Source organism: Ursus arctos, unplaced genomic scaffold (assembly GCF_023065955.2).
Source record: "Ursus arctos isolate Adak ecotype North America unplaced genomic scaffold, UrsArc2.0 scaffold_6, whole genome shotgun sequence".
In the NCBI taxonomy this organism is placed as follows: Eukaryota; Metazoa; Chordata; class Mammalia; order Carnivora; family Ursidae; genus Ursus; species Ursus arctos.
Genome location: NW_026623078.1, coordinates 13,684,954 through 13,704,312, shown reverse-complemented (window position 1 = coordinate 13,704,312; position 19,359 = coordinate 13,684,954). Strand labels below are relative to the sequence as shown.

General features: G+C 41.5%; 1 protein-coding gene across 1 annotated transcript in view; it reads right to left on the bottom strand.

Annotated features, from left to right (window-relative positions):
* Positions 1-3,222: 3,222 nt before the first annotated feature.
* RGS20 (regulator of G protein signaling 20) overlaps positions 3,223-19,359 on the bottom strand; it is a 73,122-nt gene continuing 56,985 nt past the window's right edge. The window contains exons 5-7 of the mRNA XM_026516474.4: positions 12,057-12,143; positions 7,057-7,291; positions 3,223-4,229 (exon numbers count right to left, since the gene is read on the bottom strand). Of these exons, the coding sequence (XP_026372259.2) occupies positions 4,041-4,229; positions 7,057-7,291; positions 12,057-12,143 (511 nt within the window). The 3' untranslated portion in view covers positions 3,223-4,040. The remainder of the gene's footprint in view (positions 4,230-7,056; positions 7,292-12,056; positions 12,144-19,359) is intronic.

Below are 19,359 nucleotides of genomic sequence, written 5' to 3'. Positions count from 1 at the left end.
AGTTCTACAAACATTTATTGAATACTGTTCTTAACTAGATCATATATATATAGAGAGAGAGAGAGGGATAAGGTATATATTCAATGCCTCTGGAGCTTATAGTCTAATGGGAAAGACAGATATGTCAACATAATTTGTAAACTCAGATGATAAGTATTTGTACAGGAAAATCCTGGAATACTAAAGAATGGCACCCTAATGGAAGTATGAATCAGAAGGTCAGTTAAGGTTTCTTGGAGGCAGGGACGTGTGAGGTAAATCTTAAAGGAATGACAGGAGCTCGCTGAGTGAAGGGTGGCATTGTAGAGAGGGGTAGGGGTAGCAGAAAGTATGAATAGTATGAGCAGTTATGAAAGGATGAATATATACTTGTCTATAAGTATATATTCTAGAGTCTAAACCATGTGTAGGGTTGGCTAGGAAGCCAATAGCCCAACTATATATAGAGGCCCTTGCTTGTACCCCACACCAAGAATTTGGTATTTGTACTCTGGGCAATCAGGAATTACTGAGGATTCTAAGGAGTGGAGGGAGGGTGATGAGCAGATTTGCGTCAGCCACCTTGGGCATATTGAAAGGTGGATTTGAAAGGCTGAGATGGGGGCAGGGAGACCAGTTAGGAGGCTCTTGGCAATGATACTGGCAGGTGTGAGATAATGGGGATCAGAAGGAGAAACACGAGAAAAATTTCGGAGTTAAGATCAGCAGGACCTGGTGACTGTATCTGCAAGGAGAAAGAAGGGAAAAGTTGGCACCTAGAGAAGAGCTTAGGTGACTGGCTGGGTGACTGGGGACATATGCGGGGTGGGACTTGGAGGGAGGGGGGCAGTGGGATGACAAGTCAGAATTTAGATGAATTTCACTCCTCTGTAGGATATGCAAGGGGAGATTGTCCAAATGGCAGCTGATTGTGAAAAGCTGGAGGAAGTCTACACCAGGTCCTGATCTGGTAGCCGTGAGCGCGTCGGCAGTAATTTAAACAATGAGAAGGGGGAAGCATGTAGATTAGTAAGGAAAGCAAGCCAAGGCCTATACCTTGGAGGCCATGGCATTTAGTGGACAAGTAATAATAGTAATAACTAACATATAGAGACCGCTTCGTGTATTTTACTTGGATTAGGGTTTTTTTGGTCTTTTTTTAAAAAAAAATCTTATATTTATTATTTTTTAAAAGATTTTATTTGAGATAGAGCGCACAAGCGGGGCGTGGGGGCGTGCAGAGGGAGAGGGAGAAGCAGACTCCCTGCTGAGCGGGGAGCAGGATGTGGGGCTCCATCCCGGGATCATGACCTGAGCCACAGGCAGATGCTTAACAGACTGAGCCACCCAGGCGCCCCTAAAGACTTTTTTTTTTTTAATAATTTCTACACCCAAGGTTTGGCTCGAACTCACAACCTTGAGATCAAGAATCGCATACCCTACTGACTGAGCTAGTCAGGCGCCCCCACGAGGGTTAGTTTGAATTTGCACAGCAAACCGACAGTCTCTCCTTTGCTGTCCGGCCCGCGGCTCCCTTTCACTGTACTCAATAAACTTCTGTCTCCTTTGGGGGGGAAATCTGCACAGCAATGCTAGCGTTAAGGTACCATTATTATCCCCGTTTGTATAGACGAAGAAACAGGCCCAGAAAGACTGGTACCCACCATCAGGCAGTGAGCAGGAGTCAGTCTGGCTGCAGAGCCCAAACCCTTAGCTGCTGTGCCCCACTGGTTGGGATGGGAGCGGAGGGAGACGAGGAGAACACGGGGAACAGCAAGAGCAGCACAGAAGACAAGAAAGTAGTGTTTCCGGCGAGGCGTGGTCAGTGTCGGAGCGGCGCCGTCTACCGAGATTTTGGAGGCGTCGGGCTGGGCTGGAGGAGACCCCTACCCCGGGGGTGGGTGCACTGCCCAGGTTCAAGGAGCGCATGCGGAGATGAGCAAATGGAGACAGCAGGAGAGCCAAGTCTGATGAGAAAGGAAGGGGAGCCTGCAGTTACGTGACACAGGCTCATTTTTAATTGGGGGATCCAAGGACGCACGTGGTATGGGGAAAACTCAAGGTGAAGCTTAGAGCGTGGGAGAATGGAGGGAGCGGAGTTCCAGGTAAGAGCGTTTAATTGACCACTATGTGCCCCCCACCCCTTCGTTTGCAGCCGTATCCCCACTTTCTTACATGAACCGAGAAGGCAAATCCTAAATTTTCTTCGGGAACTCTTGTTTCTCCTTCCACTGTGGCAAGGATTTACCCTCAGCTCTTTTCACGCTATAACTCTATCGGCAATCTTACTCATCTGTGTTGAAAAAGCCCAAATACTCCAGCCTAAAATCTCGACCACTCAGTTCCCTCCGTCCAACTGAGGTCTTGACACTTTTTATCTTACAGTCGCTTCATGCGCTGCACATTTAGAACGACTCATCTGGGGTTGCTTCAGTTACAACCCTTTCCCTACACCTCCACCCCAACACCCCCCCATCCCCTGCCAAAATCTTCTGTAGCCCCTCAAGACTTCTCTAGCTCAGTTCCTCCCTGTTCTAGTACTTGCTACAGTATAGGGTAGCCACCATAGACACCTGTCGTCCTTACTTAAATGTAAACCAGAGGGCAAGAGTTTATGCCTCAATCACAATTAGGTCCTCTGTCTAGTGAAAAAATGAGGCTGTAGATTATGGCATCAAAAGCACATGTAAGGAGTTGATGTCTTGAAAAGGAGGAAAGAGCACCTTATTCCCAGGGACTGGACTGAGGGAGGTGAGAACAGCTGCCCATCCGGACAGATTTGCAGGTTACATGGGAAGATGAAGCGGGTGGGGACCCATTTCACCATGAAGTAGGAGGTAAGATGTTTTACTGAGAACAGGGACAAGGGGCTTAGTCTGGGGCTTGAAGAGAGTAATGAAGAAATCGTCAGGCCAGGTGAGGATAACCAGGAGGAAAGAATCCCTCTCCCCCAAGGGCGAAGGCTGCCGTGGGCCCCTGGCACATTTCTAACCCACTACTCAAACTGTTCCAGATTTTGCATGTCTTTCCCATTCACCGCAGTGATGGGTTTCTTCAGGACGACTTAGGGATACAAACCACAGTTTTACCTAGAAGCTGTTTAAGTTATCCATTCGCCTACATTAAAAACAGTGGGATCTAAAATCAGAATGCTAGTCTGGGAGCTAAATGATACCTTGCATGTCTCCCTACTTACTTCATCTTATAGTCCCCAGTATTTAACATGTAGAAAAAAAATGGAGATAAAACTCTTGTGCTTTATTTTTTGAGTGAAAATGCCCATATTTCTTTGAATAATAAAAATGAAAATATGCTTATTTGAAAGTTCCAGTATGAACGCGACTAAGTAGCAAATTAAAAATTCAGTCTTTAGGTTGGCAGAGTCTGATAATAAAATCATGGTAACTTTTCAACGAAAGAACTTTTCTAAACACTACTTCTCTTACCAAACAGGTGCGACCGATCCACTTAAGAGCACAGTACTTTCCTTAACCATTATAGACACACGTGCACATACATACACGGATTCTAAGATAAAAGCGGGATGCCATTTTTATAAGTTGGTGACACTTTATAAAATGGGAATTTGGGTCCTGTGATGGCACTGAGAAGCAAACTATCCAAAACAGCTGGACGGAAGGAAGGAGTAGCTAAGAAACACTTGAATCCCTTTTCCTTGGGAGGAGAGTCATCAGGTAGAAACTGTACTCATGCAAAACAAAGGCAGTCCTGTTGGCTCCAGTGGACACGCATGCCCCAGGCAGGAGAGAGTCTTCTAGAATGTTCTTTGCCATTGACAACATGCTGTGGTGACTGTAAATGTAAATATACTATCTTTTTTTTAAGACAGCCATACCCCCCTTTTTTTCAAAAGTATCACTACAAGTGGCCGCAGTTTACAATGTGAATACATAGCCTTCTGTAAAAGGAAGCGTCTGCTGATTAAAACAGCCCAAGTATTACTCTAGCAGAAGATACTACTACCTCTAAGTTCCCTGTACTAGATGTAGTCCATCAGTTCTTTTATTATTTTATTAATAATAAATATATTTGATAACATCCTATGCTTCAACTGATTTCTCAGCTAAGGACTGAAGCAGATCTTTATAGAGGGCAGAGTTCATGAACCGGGGATATGAGTCTCTGTGCATTAACGTGTAGATCTGGAGTTGTGCATCATCAAAGATGTGTTGGGATGGCTCCACCATGTTCCTATTGATGACTTCTCTTACTCGGGAGTCCAAGCTGACCTGTCAGCAGAAACACGGAAGAGTGGTATTAGATATATTTCTCTTTGGAAATCCTTGTTCTGTTTTTTAAAAACCCCAAACCAAACAAAGTCATCCAAAAATCTAAATTGCTGAAAAAGAAACTGAACACATAAACAACAGAGGGTTCTCAAATTTCCCTGGTGTCAGAAGGCCCTAGAATGCCTGTTAAACAGATTGCTGGCTGCCAGCTGCAGAGTTTCTGACTTGGGAGGTCTGGGGAGGGGCCTGAAAATGTGTATTTCTCACAAGTTCTAGGTAATGCTGGTGGGGATCACACTGCTTTAGAAAACCACAACATTGTTTTCCTTCTTTAAAGTGATTGTACCGTGTCCTTGACGCCTTGCTAATTTCCTAATAGCATTAGGGCTAAACCCTGGAGGTCCCAGGCTAGAGCCAACCGCAGATTTCTGGGAATGCTTGTCAGGCTGGCTGGTAAATGGACGCTAACTCAGAGCACCGTGGAAGGGTTAAGAGCACAGGGCGCGTTTTATTTATTTATTTATTTATTTATTTATTTATTTATTTATTTATGTTAAAGATTCCATCTATTTATTTGACAGAGATAGAGACAGCCAGCGAGAGAGGGAACACAAGCAGGGGGAGTGGGAGAGGGAGAAGCAGGCTCCCAGCGGTGGAGCCTGATGTGGGGCTTGATCCCAGGACCCTGGGATCACGCCCTGAGCCAAAGGCAGACGCCCAACGACTGAGCCACCCAGGCGCCCCAGGGCCCGTGTTTAAATTAACCCAGCTACATCACTGATTAGTTGTGGGGCCTGGGGCAAAGGAAGCTGCACCCTCACGAACTTCTCCATAAAGGAGATGACAGTGATGGTAGCTGGTGGGGATTTAATGAGAATTTATTTAAAGTGCTTGGAATTCATTAAGTCCTTAGGAGATGCTGGCTCTTCTTTCTCTGATGTTTTGCTCATCCTAGAAAAGGCTGTCTCAGACCAGAGCAACCTACCAAATGCCGAATAAACAGGAGTACAGGCTGCAGAGACGAGCTCACGTATTTTCTGTTCTGTGCAAAGAGCCTTAGCCAGACCAGCTCTGCCCTGGGAGGCCATGATAGTTCCAATGCTATACAATGCACATGCTACTCTTTATGATAAAACTGAAAATATGACTAGCTAAATCAGTAAATACTGACTTCAGTGATCTATCTTTCCAGATGCATATACCCACTTTCCTCCTGGAAAGCCCCTTGTGCCCCCTCACAGGTAACTCAATATATCTGACCTTGAACAACATGGGTTTGAATTGCATGGGTCCACTTATAGTGGATTTTTTTTTTTTAAATAAACATCGAGTACCGTAAGTGCATTTTTCTCTTATGATTTCCGAGTAACAATTTCTTTTCTGTAACTTTATTATAAGAATAGAGTATAAAATACATATACAAAGCACGTGTTAACAGACTGTTTATGTTGTCAGGCTTCTAGTCAACCGTAGGCTCTTAGTAGTTAAGTTTTCGGGGAGTCAAAGTTATATGTAGATTATTGAGTGTGTGAGGTCAGTGCCCCCAACCCCCTGTTGTTCAAGGGCCAACTCTACATTCAACACAGATTGCCAGCATCTCCAGATCTCTTTCTTGGATAGCTTGTGAAGGAAGAGAACTATTTATTTCCATCCAGTTCCAAGTCCTTCTCATCCTTCTTTTTCCGTCTGGCTCTGTATTTAGTCACAAAGTCTTGGGGACCCTGCCTCTCTAACCCTTTTCAGATCTGTCCACCTCGTCCCTCTTTTCTGCCAAGACCCCTGGGGAGGTCACTCACCATTTCCTGCTGGACTGGTTCACTGGCCTCCTAACTGGTCTCCTGTCTCCTGAGTGCCCCTCCAAACCACCCCACTGTTTGGTCAGAGGGCTCTTTCCGAAGTACAAACCCCACTCTGACACTCCAACCTCAGACTGGCACTGACTTGGCCATGCGCTCACGATAAGTCCAAAGTTTAAAATTAGTAAGACTTTACGATCTGCTTCCACGAAAACCCTAGTCTATCTTACTGTTCCACTCAAGAATGTAAAGAATTTGGAATTCCACTTGGAATTTAAAGAAAGAAGGAGCTAGGGGCGCCCCGGTGGTGTAGTCGGTGAGCCTCCGACTCTTGGTTTCAGCTCAGCAGGTCATGATCTCAAGGTCGTGAGACTGAGCCCTGTGTTGGGCTCCATGCTTAGTGGGGAATCTGCTGGAGATTCTCTCTCTCTCTCTCTCTCTCCCTCTGCCCCTCCCCCCACTCACTCGCATGATCGCTCTCAAATAAATAAATCTTTAAAAAATTAAGAAAGAAGGAGCTCGGTTTTGAGATCATCCTGACCCCACAGATTTTAGATTTGAAGGAACAAAAACTGGGGGATGGAAGCTTGACTGATGTCTCTCTGCTCTAAGGGAAGGACACCACAGGGAAAACCTCTGTGACATATTACCAAGGTTATTTCTATTCAAATAAAAATAGCTCTAAAAATAACTGGTGCTCAGAATAAAAGGATAATTTTATTTAAAGAAACGCTTACAGGGCATGATGTTTTTAAAGTGTTTACAATAAAATGCATAGACTCCCCCTTCTGGAGAATCTGGTGAAAGTCAGAAATACTTTCTCCAGAAAGAGGCCCAAAAGCTTTCACAGATTTCCGGGCCCACTGAGAGCCCGCATATGGTACCACAGTGAAAGGCATCCGGGTACTACGAGTGCGGGTGGGATCGCCATCTCTGTTTTGGGGTAGCCATACTGTGCCCTGTGATCCAACACTGAAGAAGTTCGTTTTACCAACGGCCTCCCGGGAGGAAGCCCTTTGAGGGGTACCCACCTCTTTAGGAGAAAGAATAGAAATGTAGTCTTCATAGATTATCCTTGCTTTCTCTTCAATGATGGTTTTATTAGCTTCCTTTTTCAGTTCCTCGCACGCCATCCAGAAAAGCATATTTTCTTCACTGAATTCTGTTCGGAGGAATTCCCGAAAAGCATTCCTTCCCGCTGGAGTGAGCATTACCTTGTCGAAGGACTGAGCCCAGGCATTGACTTCCTCCAGAGTGGGACTTGGGCTTGGTGGAGATGGAAAGAAATGGGCAAGAGGGAGCTGTGTTATCAGTAGTTACTTTGAATTTCCTCACTAGCAAGGGTATATGCCCTTTTCCCCTCTGAGAATGAAAATGTGCACCTCGGCCCTCCTAGGAAGGGAGAGAGCTGTGCTCATTTCTTTACACTTTTGGCAAAAACACGCAAGTATGATTCTTTCAAATTGTTCAGCTGGAGATGCTCGCAGACTGATTGCTAGAAGAACTGCTAAGAACATACTTGTTTACGTCTCGATGAGTCCTGGCAAAGTTTTAAAATTGTAACAGTAAAGAAAAGTGCTAGAAGCATGTGACCAAGACTTCTCAGTCACCTGCGACAAAAGTACGTCAGACTTCAGCACACTACCTTCCAGAACAGCCATGGGGCTGTGTCTCTTTTGTGGTTTTTAAAACTTGAAAGAGAATTTTAAAGAGCAAGGGAGATGAATATGTTATATAACTGCAAGCTAGAAAGGATGATAAACACACTCACCGTGAGAACCAGCTCGTCACCACCAGCTGCGCCTACCGTGGTCCCATGGCTGCACCCCACTCTCCTGAAGGAACTACTGGGCTTGACTTTGGACTCACCCTGGTTTACTTTATTTTTACTTATATGTTAATTATATTGAGGTCAGAAAACATCGTCTGTCCAACAATGATCCCTATTAAATAATTTCTTTCCCCCTAACTTTCTTCTCATTGTTTTTATGTAGGTAGGTATCCCTGAAGAATATATCCTTCAGTGGTTTTTTTTTTCTTCACTTTATAAAAATGGCTGGCTCTATGTTGTCTTCTGCCACTTGCTTTGGTCACCCAACACTAAGTGTCTAAGATTCGCCCACGTTGGTGTATGTGGCCAGAGTTCCCAAGTACTCAGGATTTATCTCCAACCTTCCATTCTTGTACTGTCCTCTTTTGGTTTTGGTATCCCTGTTGAATTGATTTCTTAGACATTTGGGTAGTTATACAAGACCTGTATAACCTTGGAAAGATTAATTCCAGAACTGCTTTGTGGAACCAATCTGTAAAACCCATTGGATCCAGTGTTTCTTTTGTAGGAGGGTGTTGTGAGTTAAACAACGTTCCCTAAAAAAGATATGTTGACGTCCTAACTCTAGTACCTCAGGTTGTCATTGGATTTGGAAATCGTGTCCGTGTAGATTTAACTAAGTTAAAATTAGGTGATTAAAATGAGCCCTGATCCAGTAGGACTGGTATCTAGATACAAGGGGAATCTGGGGGCGCCTGGGTGGCTCAGTCAGTTAAGCATCTGCCTTGGGCTCAGGTCATGATCCCGAGGTTCTGGGATCCAGCCCCGCATCAGGCTCTCTGCTCAGCCGGGAGCCTGCTTCTCCCTCTCCTTCTGCCTGCTACTCGCCCTGCTCATGCTCTCTCTCTCTCTCTCTGTCAAATAAATAAATAAATAAATAAATAAATAAATAAATAAATAAAATCTTAAGAAAAAAAAAGGGGAGTCCGGATGCTGAGACAGGCACACACCGGGGAAAGATGGTCGTGTGATTAGGACGGTACATCTACAAGCCAAGGAATGCCATCACAGGAGCTCTAAGAGGGGAGGAAGGGGTCTCCCATAGAGCCATCAGACAGCATGGCCCTGCTGACACCCTGATTTTGGACTTCTGGCTTCAGAAAAGTAATATTAACAAAATAAAGAAAAAAATAATACAGAGGGATCCCATGTGCCATTTGTCCAGTTTCCCCAAGGTGGCATCTTGCAAAACCATAGTACAACTTCACAGTCCTCCAGGACACTTCTGATAGTTGAATTCTGCTCACTTATTTTTGTGAATCCATCTTGATTGGTTTACACATTTCAGAGACCATTACTTTATATTTTATTGCAGATGATTCTAATATCTGACGTCCTTCGGGCTCCAAATCCAAGCATTGTTTCTGTGGACTGTCATTTGTGGGTTGTGTCCTTTTAGTTTTAGCTTACATTCTGGTGGGTCTTAATCCTTAGAAAACTAAGAGTCAAAATTGTGGATATTTTCTTCTTTTTGCGGAGGTCATGTGTTGGCTTCTTCTGAGATCTAGGAGTTGTTACTGACCCATGACCACTTGGGCTCCTTTCATAAATCAGGGCTTAATCTGGGATCTCAGTTTCAACACCATGTCCCCACCCTGCTCTGCCCTTGTTCTCAGAGAAAACCCTTCTTTCCCGTGCTTAGTAGTCACTACTCAGGGTTTTGCTTATCTTTTTATTTGGTTTGGGTTTTCAGGTACTTTGTCATTTTCCTTTCTAGGAGTCCAGCGATGCAAACATTTTAGAGTAATGCAAAATCCGTTGGTTTGCATTGCGAAGGCCCTCCGATTATCTACTCTGCTACACAGCCAAAAGTTATTTAAAAGGTTAGTTAATTTATTTAATAAATAATTAATTATTATTTAATTAATTAAATAATTAATTAAATTTGTGGAGTAAAGTATGCTAAATTACGCTCCTTAAATATGAAGATTCAAAAGATACCTTTTTACTCCTGTCAGTTTAAGAAATATATATTAAAGGATGAGTCTGAAAAACTTAAAGGCAATTGGTAGTACATCTTTTTAAAATTAAGAGAGAGCAGAGGTGCCTGGCTGGGTCAGTTGGTAGAGCATGTAACTCTTGATCTCGGGGTTTTGAGTTCGAGCCCCACATTGAGTGTGGAGCCTACTTAAACACACCAACCAACAAACAAATAAATAAAAATATTTAAAATAAGAGCGAGCATATACTTTCCACAGTACTGAAGGACCTAAAAACAAAGAAGTCACAGTTCAAATAGCAAAAACCCAAACCAAAGCCAAACAAACATAAATTAAGGAAGTAATTAGGAGGTATTACAAGGAATCAAAGAATATGCTAGAAGACTAAATTTACCAGTCATCATCAAGATAACTGACCCAATGTCATTGGATTCTAATGCCCCATTTAGAGACAAACTGCTATGGGTCCAAAATCCAACATAATGCTATTTTCAGGAAACATAGAAAATATTACAAAATTTAAGAACAAGTAGACAGGTAAAGATATATGAGGCAAATGCAAATAAGAATAATATTAATATCTAAATAGAATTGGAAACAAAAGGCATTATGTTGGATAAAGTCATTTCATATTCTGGAATTTGATTGAGAACAAATAATGGCCAACATATATTGAATGCTTGCCGGGCTCACAACAATAGCCACAGTAAACTATTATCCCCATTTTACACACAAGGAAACCGAGGCAGAGTGTGACGTCTCAGTAAAGTGCCCAAGGTCCCACTGGCAGGATAGTTACAGTCAGGCCTCGATGAAGCATTCTGGTTCCAGATATAAGAGACTCAAGGCTTTGGTACAGAATACAACATACCAAAATATATACGGTAAAAGCCATTTTTAAAAAGGTTTTTTTTTTTTGGTAATCTCTACACCCAGCATGGGGCTTGAACTCACAACCCTGAAATCGCAAGTCGCATGCTCTTCCAATTCAGCCAGCCAAGTGCCTCAAGATAAAAGCTATCTTTAAAAAAAAATTTTTTTTAATTTTTAAGATTTTATTTATTGAGAGAGAGAGAAAAAGAGAGAACACGAGCTGGAGGAGGAGCAGAGGGAGAATCAGACTCCCAGCTGAGCAGGGAGTGGGATGCAGGGCTCAATCTCACGACTCCGAGACTGTGACTTGAGCTGAAGGCAGACACTTCATGAACTGAACCACCAAGGTGCCCCTTGATAAAAGCTATTTTTAAACAAACTCATAAATTGTGGAAGACTTTTTAAAAGTTTTCATTTATTTAATTTTTTTAGTAATCTCTACACCAAACATGGGGCTTGAACTCATGACCCTGAGGTGAAGTCTCATGCTCTTCCAACTGAGCATGCCAGGTGCCCCAAATTGTGGAAGATTTTAATATACTCCCCAGACTTTGAAAAATCTGGGTAAGGATAAATAAGATAAAGAATGAAAAAGAAACACTTAAGTAACCTTTTAGGCTACTTGTTTTTTCCCCTCAAAAATAAGCAATTTAATATAAGACCTATTTGAACAATGCTTTTAGGATATTTGTCCAGTATCTGTAATTACGTAGCTATAATACCAAGAAAAGGTATTAGAATAGGTAAGTGAAAGTAAGCCAGCTGATAATACAGGAACAAAAAGATAATTTTAAAATCTGATATTATGGAAAGTAATTTATGTGTTTTCTTCCCAACTTTTTTTTGAAATACTTAAATTAAGATAACACTACATTAGCTAGAGTATGAATTTATAGTTAAGAAAAAAATGGGCGTTTAAAACTTTCCTGGAAACCAAACATGTATGTTTCATTATGGTCTTTTATTTTAAAAAGTCTATCCATATGAAAATACGATAATGTCATATTTTGTCAGGAAGCATTAATTTCTATTTGTGATTAGCAGGGATGAAATTAATAATGGAACTAATTTTTCTTCCTGTCACATTGTGAACTCTGCAGAGTGGAAATGGGATGCCACATTATGATTTGATATTATTAAGCTGCAATTAGAGAAACTGTGTTATAATGCTGGAAAATACAAAACAATGAGGCTGGCATTTCTGTCAATTTAGTGAGCTAAACAATAATGAGATTTACCTTTCTTTTTTTTTAATGTTTCTTTATTATATTATGTTAGTCACCATACAGTACATCCCTGGTTTTTGATGTGAAGTTCGATGATTCATTAGTTGCGTGTAACACCCAGTGCACCATGCAATACGTGCCCTCCTTACTACCCATCTTACCTTTCTTCACAGGTTGGAAGGTCTTCTCGTTGGAGTTCATGGGAGGGCCTCCTGGGTCTCTGTTCTTCTTGGTTTCTAACCGTAAGACTGCACGAAACAAGACATTTACATGTCAGTTGAGATCATTCTGCTTCAAGGACTATTTTAAAGGGAACTCCAGATTACCAAGTAGAATTTCCTTCTTTTCTTGAAAAAAATTGACCCTGACTGGTTTTCTTAAGAAAACCAAAAGTAGGGCACCTGGGTGGCTCAGTCGCTTAAGCATCTGCCTTCAGTTCAGGTCATGATCTCGGGGTCCTGGGATGGAGCCCCGTTGGGCTGCCTACTCAGCAGGGAGCCTGCTTCTCCCTCTCTCTCTGCCTCTGCTCCCCACTCATGCATACTCTCTCTCAAATAAATAAAAAATCTTAAAAAAAAAGAAAACCAAAAGTATGCTAAAATACTAGCAAAATAAATTATAATATTGTGGTTTACACTAGTTGAGGGAGAGTTTACATTTAGATTAATAGTTCTTTTTTTTTTAAAGATTTTATTTATTTGAGGGAGAGAGAGAGAGAGCACAAACAGAGGGAGCAGCAGGCAGAGGGAGAAACAGGTTCCCCACTGAACAAGGAGCCTGATGCGGGACTCGATCCCAGGACCCCGGGATCATGACCTGAGCCGAAGGCAGACGTTTAGGCAACTGAGCCACCCAGGCTACCCCGATTAATAGTTATTTTCATAAAAACATGTCCGTTAGAAAGTAATAATAAGGTCAGGTTATCGGGGATGTTTTGGATTTTCATCTCATTTCTGCACCTTGAAAAAAAAGTATACATTCTCTAGTCAAAATGTGTTTGTGTTTCCAGTCAAAATGGAGGTTTTAGATATTTATAGGCAGCCATGCAAAAGTGTGAGAGAAAACCAGGAGAGCACACAATCAAAATTCATCGTATCTTTCAGGAGACTTTAAATTTCCTTGTATACGTCTTCTACATCTCTTTGTACACTTTGTACACTTATTCCAAGTGTTTGTGTTGTTATAGCAAACACAATTTTCTTCTCGTCTCCTAACTGGTTCCTGTTTGCACACGTCAAGGCTATTACTTTCTTAGTAGCTTTACTGAGCATCATTTATATAACACGAAGTCACCTGTTTAAAGTGTACGATTCAGTAGTTTGTAGCATAATCACAAGGTTATACAACCATCACTCTAATCTAACTTCAGAACGTTTTCATCACTCTGAAAGGAAGCCCCAAGGAGCAGCCCCTCCTCACTACACCCTAGATCCCACGTTCTCCAGCCCTAGTCAACTTCCTGTCTCTGTTGACACGCCTCTTCTGAGTGACACAGCACGCGGTCTTTGGTGGCTGCCTTCTTTCACCTGGCGTCATGTTTTTAAGGTTCATTGTGGGGGGTGTCAGTACCTCACTCCTTTTTGCAGCTTAATAACATTCCACTGTATGGCTTTGTGACAGCTTGTTCCCATCCATCAGCTGGTGAGCATTCAGGTTAGTTGCGCTCTTTGGCTATTACAAATAATTCTGCTGTCACGGTCATGTACTAGTTTTTTGTGTGGATGTTTGTTTTTCTTTTGGGTAGATGCTTAGGAGCAGAAATGCTTTCCCGTGGTAACTCTATTTTTAACATTTTGAAGAAACTGTTTTCAAAAGCAGCTGCATTCCTACCAGGAATGCCGGAGGGACTCAGTTTCTCCACATCCTTGTCAACACTTGTTAGTGTCTGTCTTCTTTATTCTCACCATCTCAGGGGGTAGGAGGTGGTATCTCATTGTGGTTTTGACTTACATTTTGCTAATGGCTAACGAGATGGAGTATTTTTTCTTTAGCTATTTGTATGTCCTCTTTGGAGACCTGTCTACTCAGATCTTTTGCCTACTTTTATTTTCTAATTTTACTTTATTTGATTTAATTTATTTTTATTTAAATGTCTTTTTTAAAAAAAAGATTTATCTATGTATTTTAGAGAGAGTGGGGCGGGGGGGGGGAACAGAGAGAGAGGAAGAGAGAATCTCAAGCAGACTTCCTGCTGAGCACAGAGCCCAACTCCTGGCTCTGTCTCACCAGCCTGAGATCATGACCGCAGCCGAAATCAAAGAGTCAGATGCTCAACTGACTGAGCCACCCAGAAGCTCCTCTTTTGCCTACTTTTAAGTTGGTTTGTCTTTTTACTTTTGAATTGTAAGAGTTCTTCACGTTCTGAAGGCTATTCTTTTTTTTTACACTAATTCTATAGCTTCTTTGTATTGAATTCTTCTGTGTTTGCATTAGTTTAGCCACAATTCTCTTGAGATTTCCAGGTATACTCTCCTACCTTCTGCAGACAGGGAGAGTCTTCCCACATCTCTTCTGATTCATGGGCCTCAGGTTGTATTCTCTTGTCCCACTGCATCAACTCATAGCTAAAGTGCAATGTTACACAGCAGGGGAGAGCATAGACACCCTTGCCTTGGTCTTGCTTTCAGGAGGAATGCTTTTAGTTCCCCATTAATTTCAAGATGGATTTTTATTCTTGGTTATTTGAGCTTGCTTTATTCGACTATATGGCTTCTGTACCCTTTTCTATTCCTTTTATTATATCTTTCCTTTCCACTCTTTCCACCATCTTATAAGAGTAATTCAGCCTATTTTTAGCACATTTGCTTTATGGATTTTCAGTAATTGTGTGTGTGTGTACGTGTGTGTGTGTGCAGCTAGCTGTCTTTCATTAATGCAAAGTCATTAGAAATGCAGGAACTCTTCTAACTTGTTGCTTCCATGATGCCAGTTTCAGTAAATAATGGTTTTTCGAAACAAAAACAAACTTAAGAGGCATCTGGAGGGTGTTCTCACTGCAGGAGCATTAATACTGCTCGACTTCTTAAGCTTCTTTCGTAAGCAGAAAACATCAGTACACAATGGGTATGAAAAATCAAAGAGAAAAAGAAAGGATGAATTTGACCCAAGATTTCTAAGAGAACTGGAAGTTACATTGTGAATTAAATAACACAATCTTTATTTAAGCTTTGACATTTTTTCCATGTCTTATTTTTTAAAAGTAGAAATATTTCTCAAGGAGATAATGTGTTCTTAAAAAAGTGAAAAATTTATTTTGTGTCAAGTTTGTAACCTGAGTGTATTGTTATTGTTACAGTAGAACAAGAAAACGTTGCTGAAAGCTAAAATAGTTGCTCACCATGTTTAAGTGCTATTCAGTAAAAGAAGCCCCATGGTTAGATATATTTTGGTAAATTTTTGAGCTACAAAGAGGACAAAATTCTTCAATCTTCTAGAAAGGAAAAAATTTATTTTTAAGAAATCCAGCATCTGCATGACTTCTTTGATAAAACAAAATGCCAGAAGGCCATGAAGCAGAATTTTGAGAAAAATAATACAAGGTCTTTGAAAACATATTGCCTTTTTCTTTTCTTAAAAATTGCCTCTACTGTGTATTGTCAACATGGATAAGTCTCAAAAGCATGCTGAGAAAAAAAAAATCAAGGAGATTAAACATTGAAACAGTTAAAGTTTGCTATGTACTTTAAAGAAAAAAGATTTTATTTATTTATTTATTTATTTATTTATTTATTTATTTGAGAGAGAGGGGCAGGGAGGGGCAGAGAGAGAGGGTATAGAGAATTCCAAGCAGACTCCACGCTGAGCATGGAGCCCGACTTGGGGCTTGATCCCACAATCCTGAGATCATGACCTGAGCCGAAATCAACAGTTGGACGCTTAACCAACTGAGCCACCCAGGTGCCCCACGAAATTTTTTTTCCCCCTCCAGCACATGCATTTAAATGCAGATGGTATTGCATTGTATAACTACACTGCAATATATTTATCCATTCTCTGTTCATGAACTTTAGAGACCTTTTCAATTTTTCTCAATCAGATTAATGCTTCAGTGAATCCTCTCATTCAGGTCTCCTTTTGCCTAGGTGCAAAAGGTGCAAAAAAAAACCTAGAGGTTTTTTAGGGTAGAGTATTATATTTAGAAGGCTATATATTTAGCTTTCACATATCCAATCCTTGTTGGTAGGAGCACAAACAGATTATGTTTTCTCCTTCATTTCATTTGCTTTTTTTTCTTCTGGCTATTATATTCTTATCCACCTCCTGAAGTTCTTTCTTTATATGTTCTAGGTTAATGTTCTTTGTTTGTTAAATGCCTTGTAATTATCTTCTCCCAGTATGTTCTATCTGTTCATTATACTTCTGATCTTTTGTTAAACACATTTTAAAAGTAGTTTTATTCAGATATAATTTGCACACTGTAAACTCACAATTTAAATGGTAGAAGTCAACGGTTTTAGTATATTCATACCATTGTGCAGCCATCACCATGATTTTTTTTTAAGATTTTATTTATTTATTTGACAGAGATAGAGACAGCCAGCGAGAGAGGGAACACAAGCAGGGGGAGTGGGAGAGGAAGAAACAGGCTCATAGCGGAGGAGCCTGATGTGGGGCTCGATCCCATAACGCCGGGATCACGCCCTGAGCCGAAGGCAGATGCTTTAACCACTGTGCCACCCAGGCGCCCCCATCACCATGATTTTAGAACAGTTTATCACTGCAAAATGAAACTGTACACATCAGCACCCATTTCCCCTAGGCCTAGGGAACTGCTAATCTACTTCCTGTCTCTGTGAATTTATCTATTCTGGACATTTCACATAAATGGAATCATACGGCATGTGGCCTTTGGTGTCTATCTTCTTTCACTTAGCATCATCTTTTCAAAGTTCATCCAGGTTTTAGGGTTTCAATACTTCACTCCTTTTATGGTCAAATCATATTCGACTGTATGGGTATATGCCACATTTTGTTCATCCATTCACCAGTGATGGACATTTGGGTTCCTTCCACTTTTTGGCTGGTATTAATCATACTGCTGTAAATATTCATGTACACGTCTTTGTTTAGAATATGTTTCTATTTTTCTTGTTAGACACATTTTTATATTTTATTGTAGTCAGATTTATGACTTTTTAAAAAGTCGTTCTTCCCAATACCAAGATCAGAAAGATAATATCCTGTATTTTATTATTGGCTACTCACATTTAGGCCTTTAAACTAACATCTGGAATTGATCTTGGGTTTGTTTGTTTTTGGTAGGGAGAGATTGGGTTTTGTATGTGCTGCAATATAGGAATAGAAATATTTTTGTGGGGGCGCCTGGGTGGCACAGCAGTTAAGCGTCTGCCTTCAGCTCAGGGCGTGATCCTGGCGTTATGGGATCGAGCCCCACATCAGGCTCCTCCGCTATGAGCCTGCTTCTTCCTCTCCCACTCCCCCTGCTTGTGTTCCCGCTCTCGCTGGCTGTCTCTATCTCTGTCAAATAAATAAATAAAATCTTAAAAAAAAAAAAAAAAGAAATATTTTTGTGGATTTGGATACCAGGTAGGGTGACCAACTTTCCTGGTTTGCCTGGGACTCACAGGTTTTCTGGAGCACAGGACTTTTCAGTGCTAAAACCAAGACAGTCCCAGGTAACTGGGATGAGCTGGTCACCCTAATACCAAGTATCTTGGTATTTATAGAATTATTGATTCTCTCTTTTGTTAATACCACTTTTGTCATATGTTGATCATTCTCTATATTTCTTTTATTGTCTTCCATCAATGGGAAACTATCTGTGATACTTCTGACTAATCAAGAAAACCATTAATTTGGAAAGACAATGTAATTTTTCTTCTAAGGAAGTCTGAAGTTATCTGATTTGTCTACCATGAACATGAGATTACTTGTTTATAACCTTGGATTTACACTTTTTAACACAAAATTAAATATGATGTTTTATAGCTATATGTGTCCATGACTGTTACTTGTTTCTCATGACTACCCTCTGGGTTCACTTTTTCTTCCTGAAGCACACTCTTTCTTAGTTCTTTTAGGGAGGGTCTGAAGACAGTTAGCTCTGTTGACCTTTGGATGTCTGAAAATGTCTTGTTTTACCCCCACTCTTTTTTTTTTTTTAAAGATTTTATTTATTTATTTGAGAGAGAGAGAGAGACAGCCAGCGAGAGAGGGAACACAAGCAGGGGGAGTGGGAGAGGAAGAAGCAGGCTCCCAGTAGAGGAGCCTGATGTGGGGCTCGATCCCATAACGCCGGGATCATGCCCTGAGCTGAAGGCAGACCCTTAATGACTGAGCCACCCAGGTGCCCCTACCCCCACTCTTGAATTATAGTTTGACTAAGTTTTCCATTGCTTTTCTCCAGTTCGTTGAAGACATTGCTCTATTGTATTCTTTTAATTGAATCATAATGAACATACAATGTTATATGAGATTCAGGTGTACAATATAACAATTCGACATTGTTTCTCATTGTTCTACTGTCTATAAAGTACACACACAATATGTGAGGCAGAAGTATTGGCTGTGATGATGGTGTCTAAGCACAGCTCTATAATTTATTCACCATAGTTGGTGTCAGTAGAAGGAGCCTGCTCTGGAAATGGCACGCCACCACCTGCTATGTTCACACCACCAGTCCTGTACATGTTCAGAGCACAATCTCAGACTCCTGTGTCCCTCTGAGGCAGCAGAAAAGGGAGGGTGATGGGGTCAACAGGAGTCTCCTCTGCACCAGGGTATCTCTGCCCATCTCTCAACATCATCTCTAATTATCTCACTGAAACTGATTAGTGGGGTGAAAGACTGGAAGAAGGGCTAAAATGAAATCCCGTCACCACTGGTGGGTGTCCTCCTGATCTAGGGTGGGTCCTGAACACCCACGCATGTAGGGTGTGCCAAGATGGGCCTCTCCTCTGGTTTCCTGCCGTGTCCTTTAGATTCCTGAAGGCTGAAGCCTTTCCTGGAGTGCCAGACTGCTTGGCTCCTGCCAGCCCCACATCTCTCATATTCCCACTTGCCATCTGGGGTTTTGCTCTGAACAGGCCAACCACCCACCATCCTGACTCCATCAGTCCTCAGAGTGTTGTATTGCTGGGTCCCATCCACCAGATCGGAACTTCCTGGAAGTTAACACTAGCTCAAATCAATCAAGAGACCAAATTTTCCTGGACATTTAATGTCAGCCTTCACCTGCTTCACCCCAATTATAACGGTCCTGTCACCGTTGTTGATAGCTGTGCTATCACCTGGTCATCTTCTTTACTGGGGAGTGAGGGCTTGGTCCGACTTGTGGTCAAGCCTACATTAATATACAATAATTTAATTGCCTAAAGTTAGGAACACACTTGGTAAGCATAAGCACTTCTTGTAGTCAAGATTTCAGAAATGCCACCTAACGGTCCCATGATTCCTAGGTGTAAACTCTATACATTTCTCCAGATCTTTGACAGTGACTCAAAT